The sequence below is a fragment of the Bos javanicus genome, chromosome 19 (assembly GCF_032452875.1).
Source record: "Bos javanicus breed banteng chromosome 19, ARS-OSU_banteng_1.0, whole genome shotgun sequence".
NCBI lineage: Eukaryota > Metazoa > Chordata > Mammalia > Artiodactyla > Bovidae > Bos > Bos javanicus.
This window is the reverse complement of record NC_083886.1, coordinates 30,228,379-30,241,734: the sequence shown is the minus strand read 5'-3', so window position 1 is coordinate 30,241,734 and position 13,356 is coordinate 30,228,379. Positions and strand designations below refer to the sequence as shown.

The window sequence follows — 13,356 nt, the reverse complement described above, 5'->3', positions numbered from 1 at the left end:
GTGGACACTGTGTTTCACCCGCATAGCCTGTGGCGTGGCCTCAGTGATCAGTCCTGAGACTCAGGCACGGGACTTAACCTCCTCTCTATGCCTGGGTCATCTCGTTTTTAAAGCAGGGAGATGTTTCCACCCCACAGGGTTTCTGTGAGGACTAAATGGGATAAAACACATAAGGGGCACCCCATCTCGGATACAGCAAGCTCTCAACAGCTGCTCATTGTGGTCATCATCATGAAGCTGCGTGCTTCCCAGGTGGTCAGTGAAGTTGGTTGAAATGAGGTTCCGAGGGTTCTCTTGGAGCCACCAGGCCACCCCACTTGTTATCCCCATTATGCCTCAGGCCAAGGGAGATGGGCCGGGACACAGGTCGGTGTCTCTTTGTTGGAAACAGTCGTGGGGGATTTAATCCCAATCCCTTTTTAGGGTGAAACTGAGTAGGAGTCTGTCATACCCCTTTTGAGCTTTCATTGTGTTCCTTAGAATTGGAAGAGCTGGCTAGTGTCCGTGCATCTCTGCGATGCTTGTTTCCCCACTCTCTCTCTCTCTCTCTCTGTTGAAAGGTCAGTGTTAAGTCCTTTCCAGCAGCCATCAGGTCTTTCGTCTTGGAAATAGTACTTACTTGGTCGCCCAAGGTGATTAATGTACTATAGTCCCTCCATTCTTTGGAAACAGTTGCTCCCCGTGTATTTCCAGGACCATCTTGTACAGCCTCAGTCTTGCCAGGTTTTAATTTTTCTTCCATCTATCCGATTCTACAAACAGTTCGTTTGGACTTTTCTCTAACAGCTTACAGAAGAGCATCAACAAAGTTTTTGGCCAACCCGGTAGTTTTTCCAGGTTCCCCGCCCCCCTTTTCTACCAGCACCAGGGCGTGAGGAAGGGGGAAGGACTGTTGCAGAGAACAGTAGTTAAGAACAAAGGCTTTGGAATCAGAGAGGACCTCTTCCCCCGACCCCACCCTACCCCTCTTCTCTCTAGCTGTGGGACCAAGAACCATTTTCTTAATCTTTCCAAGCTTTGTCTCCATATGGGATGATAACACCTACCTTATGGGCCGTGGGGATTAAACTGAATAGTATCCTGCCGGCTGGGCGAAGGCCCCAGGCTCAGCCCTGGAAGCCCTCAGTCAAGGGCGGCCTTGTTGCCCCAACAGCCCTCAGATAGCTCTGAGCACCGCTCAGTTTTTCATCCTCGGTGATGACAGGCGTGCGGCCTGAAGAAATGTTTGAACTCGCGTTCTTGAAAGTTCAGTTTCTGCAGGTGAGCTGGCACACCTGTGATACGGCTGCTCTCAGGGTATAAATTTCTCCAGCCCACAGAATTTCCTTTTCACCACGCCCAGCTCATTCCCAATATTAGTTCACCAAACTCAGAGCCTTCTGGTTTTGATTGGCCAGTCAAGGTTCATGGAGGCAAATTCTTTCCTGAGATGGGCCCATATGTTCTGGAAAGGGAGTGTTTGCAAGCCGCCCAGGCGGTCACGGAGACGCGAAGCCAGAAGACAGCATCATGTTGCCATTTTCAGCAACTCCCGGTGGACAGCCAAGCGGGATGATTAATATTTGAGCGTCTTTGTTCTTGCTGTTCCGTTAGAAAACCAGCGCTGTTTAAATCACTCTGAAAATAACACGCCTGACATTTCCACGGTTTAAAAAAGAAAAACAACCTGGGGAAGTAATCCACCCCGCCTATTACCGAGGAAGTGTTTTCAGTGAGAAAGGAGAGAAAATTGTCTGACTTGGGGGAGAAGGCTAATTCCGAAGAGCTTCATGGCAGAGAATACATTAAAACCTATGAAGCTCAGAGGCGTGACCCAGCGTGTGTATTTAAGAGGCTGAGATTGGCCTCGGGAGGCACTTAAGCTCCATCGCTGGTCCCTGCGTCCGGCCACCGAGCTTGTGTTGAATGTGTATTATGCGCCCACTTCTGACACCATTTGCTGGAGACATGCACCTGAGATTTTTCAGCCCATGAAGCCATTTGGGAATGCGTGTTATATTGAAGCAGTACCAGAGGCCAGAGAACACAGTTTAATTTCATATTTAAGAATTTTGTTTCCTTCTTGTGTTGCTCTGTAAATCTAAAGGGAAAGTACGACCTACTCGGGTGTGTGTGGCATGCAGCTAAGTTTGAGACCTGCTTTTAGGGACCACATTGAGCTGTGGACCTGGACGCACTAACCATTTTCCTCATGTCGTAGCTGTGTTCTTAAAATAATTGCATGTCATAATTGAAAGATCATAATTACGGATCTCAATTTAGATCACCCCAGTGTATCGTTCTATTTATAAGGTTGCCTTCATTGCTTCAGAAAATGAGCTTCGACTCTTTCTGATAATTGCCTCTTGCAGCTGGTGATTTTTAGGAATCAGATTTAAGGAAGCTGCAGAGCATATATGACAACTGTCTGCAAGCAGCATGTTTCAGTCCCATGATAAATAAAATATTTAACTTTGGGGAGTTAACATTATTTTGATTCAGAAGAGAGAAATTAATACAAAAAAAAAGTCTCTTAATGAAATGGATTCCAGTGATGTCTTATTTTCAGTAATTCTCTAGTAAGACATATAATTGTTCTTGTGAGTTGGGTGCCTACTCTGTTCCAGGAACTGTCTTCCTGGTTTATGTAAAGTACTGTGTTTAATGCTAGTCCCATTTAAGGGGTCAGAAAACTGACACTGAGAGAATTGAACACTTGCCTAGGATCCCACAGCAGTAAAACGGCAGCGTCCTCTTAAGGCCCTGTACCTGTAGACCAATGAGACACGAGGGTGTGTTCCTACATTGCTGCTAAGTCGCTTCAGTCGTGTCCGACTCTGTGTGACCCCATAGATGGCAGCCCATCAGGCTCCACCATCCCTGGGATTCTCCAGGCAAGAACACTGGAGTGGGTTGCCATTTCCATCTCCAGTGCATGAAAGTGAAAAGTGAAAGTGAAGTCGCTCAGTCGTGTCCGACTCTTAGCGACCCCATGGACTGCAGCCCACCAGGCTCCTCCGTCCATGGGATTTTCCAGGCAAGAGTACTGGAGTGGGGTGCCATTGCCTTCTCTGGTGTTCCTACATTGGGAGTTCTCAAACATGACTTCTCTTCGAGATTCTCTTCTGTCTTCCTGGAAGCCCAAGGAGGTCTCGCTTCACATCCTTTAGGGCCCAGGTTGAATGGCTCGCTCTTCTTTGAACTCCAAGGGCTGCAACCTAAGGACCAGCACCTTCTCCCCGCTCCCCCAACCCCGTCTTCTGGTGCCTGGGGAGCAGGGCCAGTCCCTCTGTGGGCAGTGTCCCCAGCTCGTTCTCAGACTCTCCTCCTCCGCTCACGTTGCCCCAGGGTAGAGGATTCAAGAAGGTGCCCCCAGACAGTCTTTCCTTGTGCAGACTCACTTTATCAAAAGGAACCAGTGATGGCCCTTTCAGGTTTCCTTGTATGTTTTATCATTCCACACGTTGTTTTTTGTTTTTCCCTGATAGAAACCCATGAAAGGGAGGAGAAGTCAGGGTTGAAATGAGGTTTTGTTTTCTGTTCTGTCACAAACAAGCCCAGCTTCCATTGGCTTAGAACTACTGTTAAGCCCCTAGAGGGGTCTTATTTTCAGGTTTCCTCCTGTAAAGACCTAAGCCCTGGAAGCTCTCTGTGTAGTGTATTTGTGTCCCTCCTTTACTGGAACTGGTCACGTGGTCTCGCCCGCCGCCCCCCACCCCCACCCCTTCCCACAGTGGGAAGAACTCCCACGGCCTCCTTGTGTCTGGGCACCTGGCTGTCCTTTGGGCTTATTGCGAATCACTCTTACTGAGAAGGTCAGGCTTCCTCTTCTTCACCTTCTGCTGGCTTCTGACTCTAGCCCAGCTCCCAAAGGAGTGATAGTAGGAATTTTCTGAGGGAGATGAGCCAGAATCTAGGCTGCTGGCAGGTAGGGGATGTGTGCTCTTAGGAAAAGTTCCACATAATTCTGATACACATTCTCTCAGCATCCTCCCCCCTCGCAAGGTCACTCCTCCTCACACTGACCATCTGCCTTGCCCGTATACCCTCCAGGGTGGGTTCTGTGGATAAGCCTGTAGTTTGGAGTGCTCCATTGTTCAGATCTGTCAGGAGGAGAATGTTTTTTTTTTTTTTTTTTTTCAGAAGCCATGTTGCTGAGTTGCTAAGTCATGTCCGACCCTTTGCAAAACCCCATGGACTGTAGCAGGCCAGCCTTCCTTGTCCTCCACTGTCTCCCATAGTTGGCTCAGATTCATGTCCATTGAGTTGGTGATACCATCCCACTATCTCATCCTCTGTTGCTCCCTTCTCCTCCTGCCTTCGGTCTTTCCCAGCATCAGGGTCTTTTCCAGTGCGTCACCTCTTTGCATCAGGTGGCCAAAGTATTGGGGCCTCAGTATCAGTCCTTCCAGTGAATATTCAGGGTTAATTTCCTGTCAGATTGACTGGTTTGATCAGGAGCCGCATATGTGGTGAAAAATAGGCAGTTTTACTTTGAAGGAACTCTAATTTTAGTTGGAAAGATGATTAGTTATTAAAAAATAATCCTAGGAGATTATTGAGATCAGAGCTGTCACAGAATGATGTGGAAAGTCTACAAAGCAGTTTTCTCAGAAGGCATGGAAGGGGACGACAGAGGATGAGACGGTTGGATGGCATTAGCGACTCAATCGACATGAGTTTGAGCAAGCCCCGAGAGTTGGCGATGGACAGGGAAACCTGGTGTGCTGCAGTCCATGGGCTCGCAAAGAGTAGGACACGACTGAGTGACTGAACTGACTGATGGATGGACAGTATTTCTCTTTTCTAGGTTGTACATTCAGAGGGAGGAAGAAAGTTGTTGGCCAGCTTAATAAATTTTATGATGGTAATTAATTAAATCTCCATAACAACCTTGTGAGGTAAACACCATTTATACTGTGAAGCCCATTCACCTCCATCTTTCCCAAAGATACACCACTTAACTCCCCAAGAGGCAGCATGGTTGCTGCCATCACGTGACACTTGTTTACTGTGCTCTTCATAAGCCAGTGTCTCCCAGCTCCAGACACCCTCCTGGGCTCTCCTTTGCGATGCTGGAGCTGGCACTCTGTGAGCCACATTCTGTCTTGCCAGCTGGCTTCCCGTTGAGCTCTGCCAACAGGAAGTGCTAGGAGCATGCTTCAGGGTTGGGGGACAGAGAGGAGCAGGCACCTTCTACTTACTTCATGTCTGCGTGCATCACACGAGCCATGCCTCTTCACCCTGTGAGCAGCAGCAGCAGCAGCAGCAGCAGCAGCGCCTTCCTGAAGCAGCAGCCGAACGCGTTTGCAATTTTCCGGTAGTCGCAGGGTCAGCCTCTTCGGGTGCCCACCAGACACTAACGCCATCTGAGCGGCAGTCCCTCCAGAGAACTTTGAGTTCATTTCCATAGAACCCACCTTTAGGCTCCCAGTGTCAATAATCTCAACTTATTCGTTTTGCTACCAGTACTGCCTGGCATGCTGCAGTCCATGGGGCTGCAGAGTTGGACACGACTGAGCAGCTGAACGACCACCACGGATACTGCTTCCTTGACGTCTTATGGTTGTGCTTTCACCGTTTCAAGTACCTAGTTCTCGGCTTTCTAGTTAACAGTTCTCTATGTTAAATTCTCTCTCTTAAAATAACTACTGTGGTTTCTGGCTCCTGGTTGGACCCTGACTGACACACCTATAGAACTTGGACTGATACACCGATAGAACGTCTGACAGAAGTGAGAACTTAGCCCCAGAAGTCTAAGTTTAGCTTCATTAAGCTGCTTGTCCTCATAAGCCATTGTCTTCATCTGCGGGAGCCGCCCTCTAAACAGCCTCTAACGTACACTCGTACTGCACTGGAAAATTCTGACCGCCTTCGAGGAGCGAGAGCATGACAGCAGACTTGAAATTAGGACCTGGGATCTGTTTTCTAGCAAGCCATAGGCTGAGCTTCTTTAAGTCTGGATTACTTTGGACAGTGCTGTCATAGTATCACAGGGTGTCCTATGGTAGAAAACAACAGATTTCAACTCAACTCTCCTGCCCTTAATAGACAGAAAAATCTGTAGCTGCATCTCTATATAAAACAGTATAAACAGAAACAACTATAGCTAGAATAAACAGTAAAATTCAAACTGGACCTTGGTTTTCTTGGTAAGATTGAGTTACTGTCTATCCCACAGGACTGATGTGAGATTAAGCCAGATGACATGTAAACACATCCAGCACCATGCTGGACCTTTAGTTCTAAGTCCCTGTAAACGGTGATTATCTCCCCGTCTTGGTGTTTGCTACACTGTGGGGGATCTGATGGCTGACTCTGACATCGGTCCCAAATTATCAGTCTGTGCTGATTACAGCACAACCATTCACCTTGTCAAAGATCGGATGGATAACTGACAGGTGTCCCATCCCAGACCGTCAAACAAGAAGGAGAAGGCTTCCTAGGGCCTCTGGCAAAGGTTTTCTCTCCCTTCTAGGACAGAAGTGGCTCAGGCTTTTCTTCCTCTGGAAGGTGTGTCTGGACATGACTCTTAGTTCAGTTCAGTCGCTCAGTCGTGTCCGACTCTTCGCGACCCCATGAATCGCAGCACGCCAGGCCTCCCTGTCCATCACCAACTCCCGGACTTCACTGAGACTCACGTCCATCGAGTCAGTGATGCCATCCAGCCATCTCATCCTCTGTCGTCCCCTTCTCCTCCTGCCCCCAATCCCTCCCAGCATCACAGTCTTTTCCAATGAGTCAACTCTTTGCATGAGGTGGCCAAAGTACTGGAGTTTCAGCTTCAGCATCATTCCCTCCAAAGAAATCCCAGGACTGATCTCCTTCAGAATGGACTGGTTGGATCTCCTTGCAGTCCAAGGGACTCTCGAGTCTTCTCCAACACCACAGTTCAAAAGCATCAATTCTTCGGCACTCAGCCTTCTTCACAGTCCAACTCTCACATCCGTACATGACCACAGGAAAAACCATAGCCTTGACTAGACGAACCTTTGTTGGCAAAGTAATGTCTCTGCTTTTCAATATGCTATCTAGGTTGGTCATAACTTTCCTCCCAAGGAGTAAGTGTCTTTTAATTTCATGGCTGCAGTCACCATCTGCAGTGATTTTGGAGCCCCAAAAACGAAGTCTGACACTGTTTCCACTGTTTCCCCATCTATTTCCCATGAAGTGATGGGACCAGATGCCATGATCTTCGTTTTCTGAATGTTGAGCTTTAAGCCAACTTTTTCACTCTCCACTTTCACTTTCATCAGGTAACTCACATGACTCTCAGAACCTCTCTAATTACCATTCTGTGACTTTAGGAGGCTGAAGCCCTTGCTGAGGCTGGAAGGACAGAGATTTTTGAGGCCGAGTAGTGGCCCCAAAGTTCATGTCCTGGTCCCTGGAACCTATGACTCTCTTACTTTACACAGAAAAGGGGGACTTGGAGATGTGACTAGGGGTACAGGCCCCAAGATGAGATTATTTTGGATGATCTGCATGGGCCCGACATACAAAGGTCCTTAAAAGTGGAAGAGGGAGGTGGAGAGCCAGTGTCAGAGTGATGTGAGGACTCCGCCAGCCATTGCTGGACTTGAAGGTGGAAGGGGCCATGAGCCATGGCGTGCAGGCAGCCTCTAGACACTGGCAAAGCAGGGACATAGGCTCTTCTCTGGGGCTTTCAGAAGAAGCTTCAGCCCTACCAACACACTGATTTCAACCCAGCGAGGCCCAGCTCAGACTTCCCACCTCCAGTTCTGTAAGATAACATGGTGTTTGAAGCCACTAAGTCTCTGGTCACGTGTTACAGTAGAGATAGGAGACTAGTACAGAGGTGGAAGGAACCTGGTTGCTAAGTGACTTTGCGAACCTCTAATCAGCTGCCCCCTGGAGCTACTCCTGAATTTCTCCTCACATGAGACAAGTTTCTACTTTTAAATCCAGTTGGAGTTGGACTTTCTGTTTCAGGCAGCCCAAGATGTCCTGACTGACACACACATGCTTCACAGAACACTGTGTAGGTATCAGGTCAACTCTTAAGTTTGCATTTGTTGAATTGTGAAAAAGTGCTGGAGAAAACCCCTCAGAGTCCACAGCTGAAGAAGCAGGGCTGTTTTCTGATTCATACTAAGTAATAACTTAGAATTCTTTTTTTTTTTTTTAAATAAAAGACACAAAAGATGTTTGGAAGGATGGATGAATTATTTTAACACTGAGAGGGCCTGGAACTTCAGCAGGTGCACTTTCAAATTGCCAGATTCATTTCCTCCTGTGACCTCCGGGCATCCAAATTCTCGTTTCCGAAATAACATTTCAACAGACTCCAAGAACACGCCAAGAAGTGATTATTTTTACAAATCCAGATGACTTCCTCATTTAGGATAGCCCCGGCAGAGGTAGAAACGAAGGGAAACATGGACTCTTTTTCCACCTCCGCAGAGAGGGAACAGCCCCATCCCTGGCTCTAACCGAATACTGCTGACAACTCTGAAAGCCGTTATCATCCGGACAGCTGTTCAGTGGCCTTCGTGAACCCAGCTGGGGGCGTGGCCCAGTTTAAGATCAGAGAGGCCAAAGATCAAACGCTATTTCAGTTGGTTTCCCAGCCTTCCCCCACCACTTCTGGGTTTCAGATTAGCATTTGCAGTTGCTGCCCCAAAGACCATCATAAGACCTACAACCCTCTGTGCTCGCTACGTCTCCCACCCCCCACGTACAAGTGTTTCGTCTCGCTACCTCCTCCTCCCCTTCACCATCGAGCTGGTTTTCTAAAGCAGATAAATCTCATGTCCACGAGAAAACAATACTTCTTGTATCATGGCGCCCAGCCCTGCCTGTCTAGCCAGGGCCTTCTCTGAAGGTTGTTTGTTTAATATGCTTAACATCCTTGGTTGTGATGGTTCTTCCCAGGATCTGCCTGGTTGTCCGTTTCTTTGCTTGCACTTCATGGCACTCAGCATCATCCCCCCAAGGTGGGTATTTCCTCCCACCCACCTGAACCTTTCAGAACTACAGTGTGTTTTTAAGCACTGATTCCTTCTCCCAAGGAAGCATTATGATCAAGGAGCTAAGAACCAGTGTTTCGAAATAGAAATATTTATATTTAACTCTCTAGTTAAACAGAGATTTTCTTCTTCTTCTTCTTCTGTATTTGGTATCTAAATTCCATTCAAGATTGAAGAGAATTTTTTCCCCTCTTACCCCACCTTTCTGCAGCATCAGTTTTCTTCCCCACAAGCACTCTTGTGTTTGAAAGAAGGGAAAATGGAGCTAATCGTTTCAGGTATTTCTCAGCACGACAAAGGCTCCACCAAGAAGCTCTCAGGTACAGGAATGTCTGGGGTAAAAATGAACCAAGATACTTAGAATAAAACATCAAAGAAGACACAAGATTGCGTTATAGTTACTGCCGAGTAACTAGAATTTGAGTCACATACCAGCTGGGTCAGTATAATGATGAAATTGCCATTAGGGCACGTCTTATTGTTTGACCCCAATAGAACAACTCATGCTCCTTGTGTTCAGAGAGATTTCGGTAAGTGCTTCAATATTTTAAAGGTAAATCATCAAGGTAGCTTAATTGGATTAAGAGAAAAGCATCCATCCAGATACAGCTTGAATTAAATCACATAAGAAAAAAGAAGCAAGCTATCAAACTCAAATCTTCTAAACAGTGAAACTTTAGTTTTTTTAAGAATCCAGGGACAGTGTGTGTATCTGTGAGTATGTCTGTGTATTTGTATATTTAAATCATGCGTTTATTTGTTATGAAGTAATCAAAGTTAGTGATCGTTTGGGGGGAAAAACACAACACCTTGGGTATTTTTCCATTCTTCCTTAAATACTCATTTTTCATTGAAAGGAAAACTTAGAGATGGATTTGTTTATAGAATTATAAAATAATTTGGACATCTGTATTGTGGGAACTAAATTATAACTCTTGGAATAGGGATTTTAGTTACTTTTACCTGACATAAAGTATATAATATTTCAAGTTCTACAAGCCACTAGAAACCATGAACTCTAGTAGGGGCCAGATCTGTGTCAACGGCCCCATTTTATTTAGAGAAATTATGAAAACCATTGCACCCAAAGGGAATTCGTGCTTAGTTTGGAAGATTCCACCAAACATTGAAACGATGCCTTGTGTAAGTTCTCAAACTGGGACTGTCTGTCTCCATAGACGGCACACTCAGTGAGCAAGTGTGAGATGAAAAGATGAGATGACATTGACTTTTGTGACCCTGTTTTTTTCCCCCAACAAGAAGATGAATTTAAGCAGAATCAGCTCTAAGAAGTTAATGGGATTACAGTGAGAATTAGACCTGGGAAAAGTGAATAAATCAGAAGATAAATGCCGGGAGAGATAGTATAAACAAAGGAGAGATTTCTAAACTCTAACTCATGCCAGGAGTCTTGAGGGATGAAGGTCACCACTGCTTTAAGATGGAGGGAGGAAGTGAAAGAGGCGGGCTGGCTGATTCATCCTTTTCTCGCCAGTGCTGAGCACAGGGCCTGGTACACAGCCTGTGCTTCCAAATGTTTCTCTGTTGTTGAAAGCAGAGAGAAGGGTCCTCTCCTCGAGGAAGGCCACTAAGAGGCCTTGTTTCAGGGTGTCAGTTGGACTTGCTCCGTTGGTTAAGAGCAGATGCATGCACAAGTATGAGACCGCCAAGAATAGAAGTGCTTCATGAGAAGTGGTCCTGCACGAGCTTACAAGAGACTTGTTGATTTGAAGCTGATGAACGGGTCTCACCTCACCAAATCATCATGCTGGTCTTGGCTGGAGTGGCAAAATGTATTCAATTAAAAAAAAAAATTACTAGCTAAAGTGTGTAATGTTTACTAGCTAAAAATTTTACTATCCATTTACTAGCTAAAGCGTGCCTGTGAACTTTGGTAAAAATCAGAGGAGAATTTTAAGGAATGTCTAATGTTAAAGCATTACTGTCTTTTGTTACTTTTGTGTGTCTGTTAGGTTTATTGAGTCATAATTTGCATATAGTTAGTTTTGTTGTTTTGGGCGCAAAGGTTACTCTGAGTTTTGATAAACAGGTACAGTCACAACACGAAGCAGGTCCATCACCCCAGATCGTTCTCTCACGTCCCTTTATGGTCGGCTCCTCCTTCCTTCCCAGCCTCTGGTCATCACTAGTGTTTTATGTCCTTATAGTGTTGCCTGGAATATAAATGGAGTTGTGCAGCATGTAGCTTCTGTTATCTGCCACTTCCACAGAGCATCAAGGCGTTTGAGCTTCATCCATTCTGTTGCTCATATCAGTAGTTTGTTACTTTTCACTGCTAAAGAGAAGTTCATTGTATCTCATTGTATTATTGTACCACAGTTTCTTTTAAAAAAAAATTTTTTTTTTTGAAGTGTCCTTGATTTTCAAGAGTGTGTTTCAGGTGTGCAGCACAGTGATTAAGCCTTTCTCAGATTATTTTCCACTATAGGTTATAAGACAATTGGGAAAAAAAAGATAATTGAATATAGTTCCCTGTGCTAAACAGTAAGTCCTTGCTGCTTTATACGTAGTAGTGTGTATCTGTTAATCCCAAACTCCTGATTTATCCCTCCCCTCCCCTTTCCCCATTGGTAACCATAACTTTTGTTTTCTATGTCTGTTTTGTAAATAACATTTAGAAAAATGTATCATTTTTTAAGATTATACATATAAAGTGATATCGTGTGGTATTTGTCTTACTCTGATTTACTTCACTAAGTGTGATAATCTCTAGGTCTGTTCATGTTGCTGCAAATAGCATTATTTTTGGTCTTTTTTATGGCCAAGTAGTATTCCATTGTATATTTGTATCTCATCTTCTTTACCCATTCATCTGTTGATGGCCCTTTCGGGTGCTTCCATGTCTTGGCTATTGTAAGTAGTGCTGCTATGAACACAGGATTTGTTTCTTCACTCGCCAGTTTGAAGGACATTGGGTTGGTTTGGCAGCTTTGAATCAAGCCACTGCAAATATTTGTATTTAGGTTTTTCTGTGAATAACTGTTTCTGCTTCTCTTGGTTAAACACCCAGGAGTAGGATTTCTGGTTTTTACAAGTAAGCGTATGTTTAGTTTTCAAAGAAACTGACAAGTTGTTTTCCAAAATGACTGAATTTGCATTTCCACTCACAGTGTATGAGAATTTCCGTTGCACCAAATTCTTGCCAGCACTTGGTATTGTCACTTTATAAAAAATTTTAATCATTTTTAATCTCTCTTTAAAAGTTGGTTTTGTTAATACTTTTTATAATGTAGAGTGCTTACTCTTACCCTTCAAAGGCAAAATCTGTCTTTCTCTAAAGAGTGAAAATTTTGTATTAAGGTCATTTAAAACAAACAGTCATTTCTCATGACTGTCTTTATGATGTTTGTGGTCTACAGAGTCACTGTGAACACTGAAGGGTAGTTACGGAACCATTGCTCCTGTGGGAAATACCAGGTAAGGTTCCCAGGAGACTCTGGTCTTGACATTTGTGTCAGCTGATCAGTGTGTAATCTTAAGTGTCTTTCTGTTCAAAGACACATCATTTAATATGTTTCGTAGATTCATTAACATTGAACTCACGGTCAACAGCTCAAACAAAGCCGATCTAATACATGCATTTTCTCCATAAGGCACATCACAGCCCACGCTTGGGGGCCATTCCAAACAAGCAAAATCACCAACAGAAAGTACAAAAATGGGGAGAGCGTAGCCACAGGTAGACCAGGGTGCGCTTGTTTGAAATATGACAGCTGAAACAAGAAGGCAGACTGTCATCTTGTCTCACCTCACCTGGGGACAAGTGCATCTCCTGATTCAGATGTTTCATTCTGTGTGTGTCCAGGAATGACTGGCCATGTGCTCCGAACATTGTTTTTGGCAGGGTTACAAGTAAATTTTAGCGAGTGGGCAGATTTACCGATATTTTTCTATCAGGCTTCGCTGATAGTTCACTTGGCAAAGAATCCACCTGCAAGACAGGAAACCCTGGTTTGATTCTTGGGTCAGGAAGATCCCCTGGAGAAGGGAAAGGCTACTCACTGCAGTATTCTTGGGCTTCCCTTACGGCTCAGCTGGTAAAGAACCCACCTGCAATGTGGGAGACCTGGGTTCGATCCTTGGGTTGGGATGATCCCCTGGAGAAGGGAAAGGCTACCCACTCCAGTTTTGGGCCTGGAGAATTCCATGGACTGTGTAGTCCATGAGGTTGCAAAGAGTCGGACACGAATGAGCGACTATCACTTTTCTACTCTAAAAAGTGCTGAAACTTAGTTTAAATAACTATTTGTAGTGATTTGGTTCTGTGCCAAACACAATTAAATACTGCTTTAATAATTAACTCGCCAAACCAGGACCAGGCAGCATGAAGACTGCTTTAAAAACACCTCAAGACCTTCCTAAGATT

The 13,356-nt window shown here is 45.1% G+C and overlaps 1 protein-coding gene across 10 annotated transcripts in view; it reads left to right on the top strand.

Annotated features, from left to right (window-relative positions):
• The window catches only part of STX8 (syntaxin 8), a 206,833-nt gene that overhangs the window by 76,543 nt on the left and 116,934 nt on the right, over nucleotides 1–13,356 (top strand). Inside the window, exon 7 of one of the 10 annotated variants that reach the window (XM_061391055.1) lies at nucleotides 12,350–12,407. The exons of the other annotated variants lie outside the window; for them this stretch is intronic. Coding sequence (XP_061247039.1) covers nucleotides 12,350–12,360 — 11 coding nt within the window. The 3' untranslated portion in view covers nucleotides 12,361–12,407. The remainder of the gene's footprint in view (nucleotides 1–12,349; nucleotides 12,408–13,356) is intronic. 10 annotated transcript variants of the gene reach the window in all.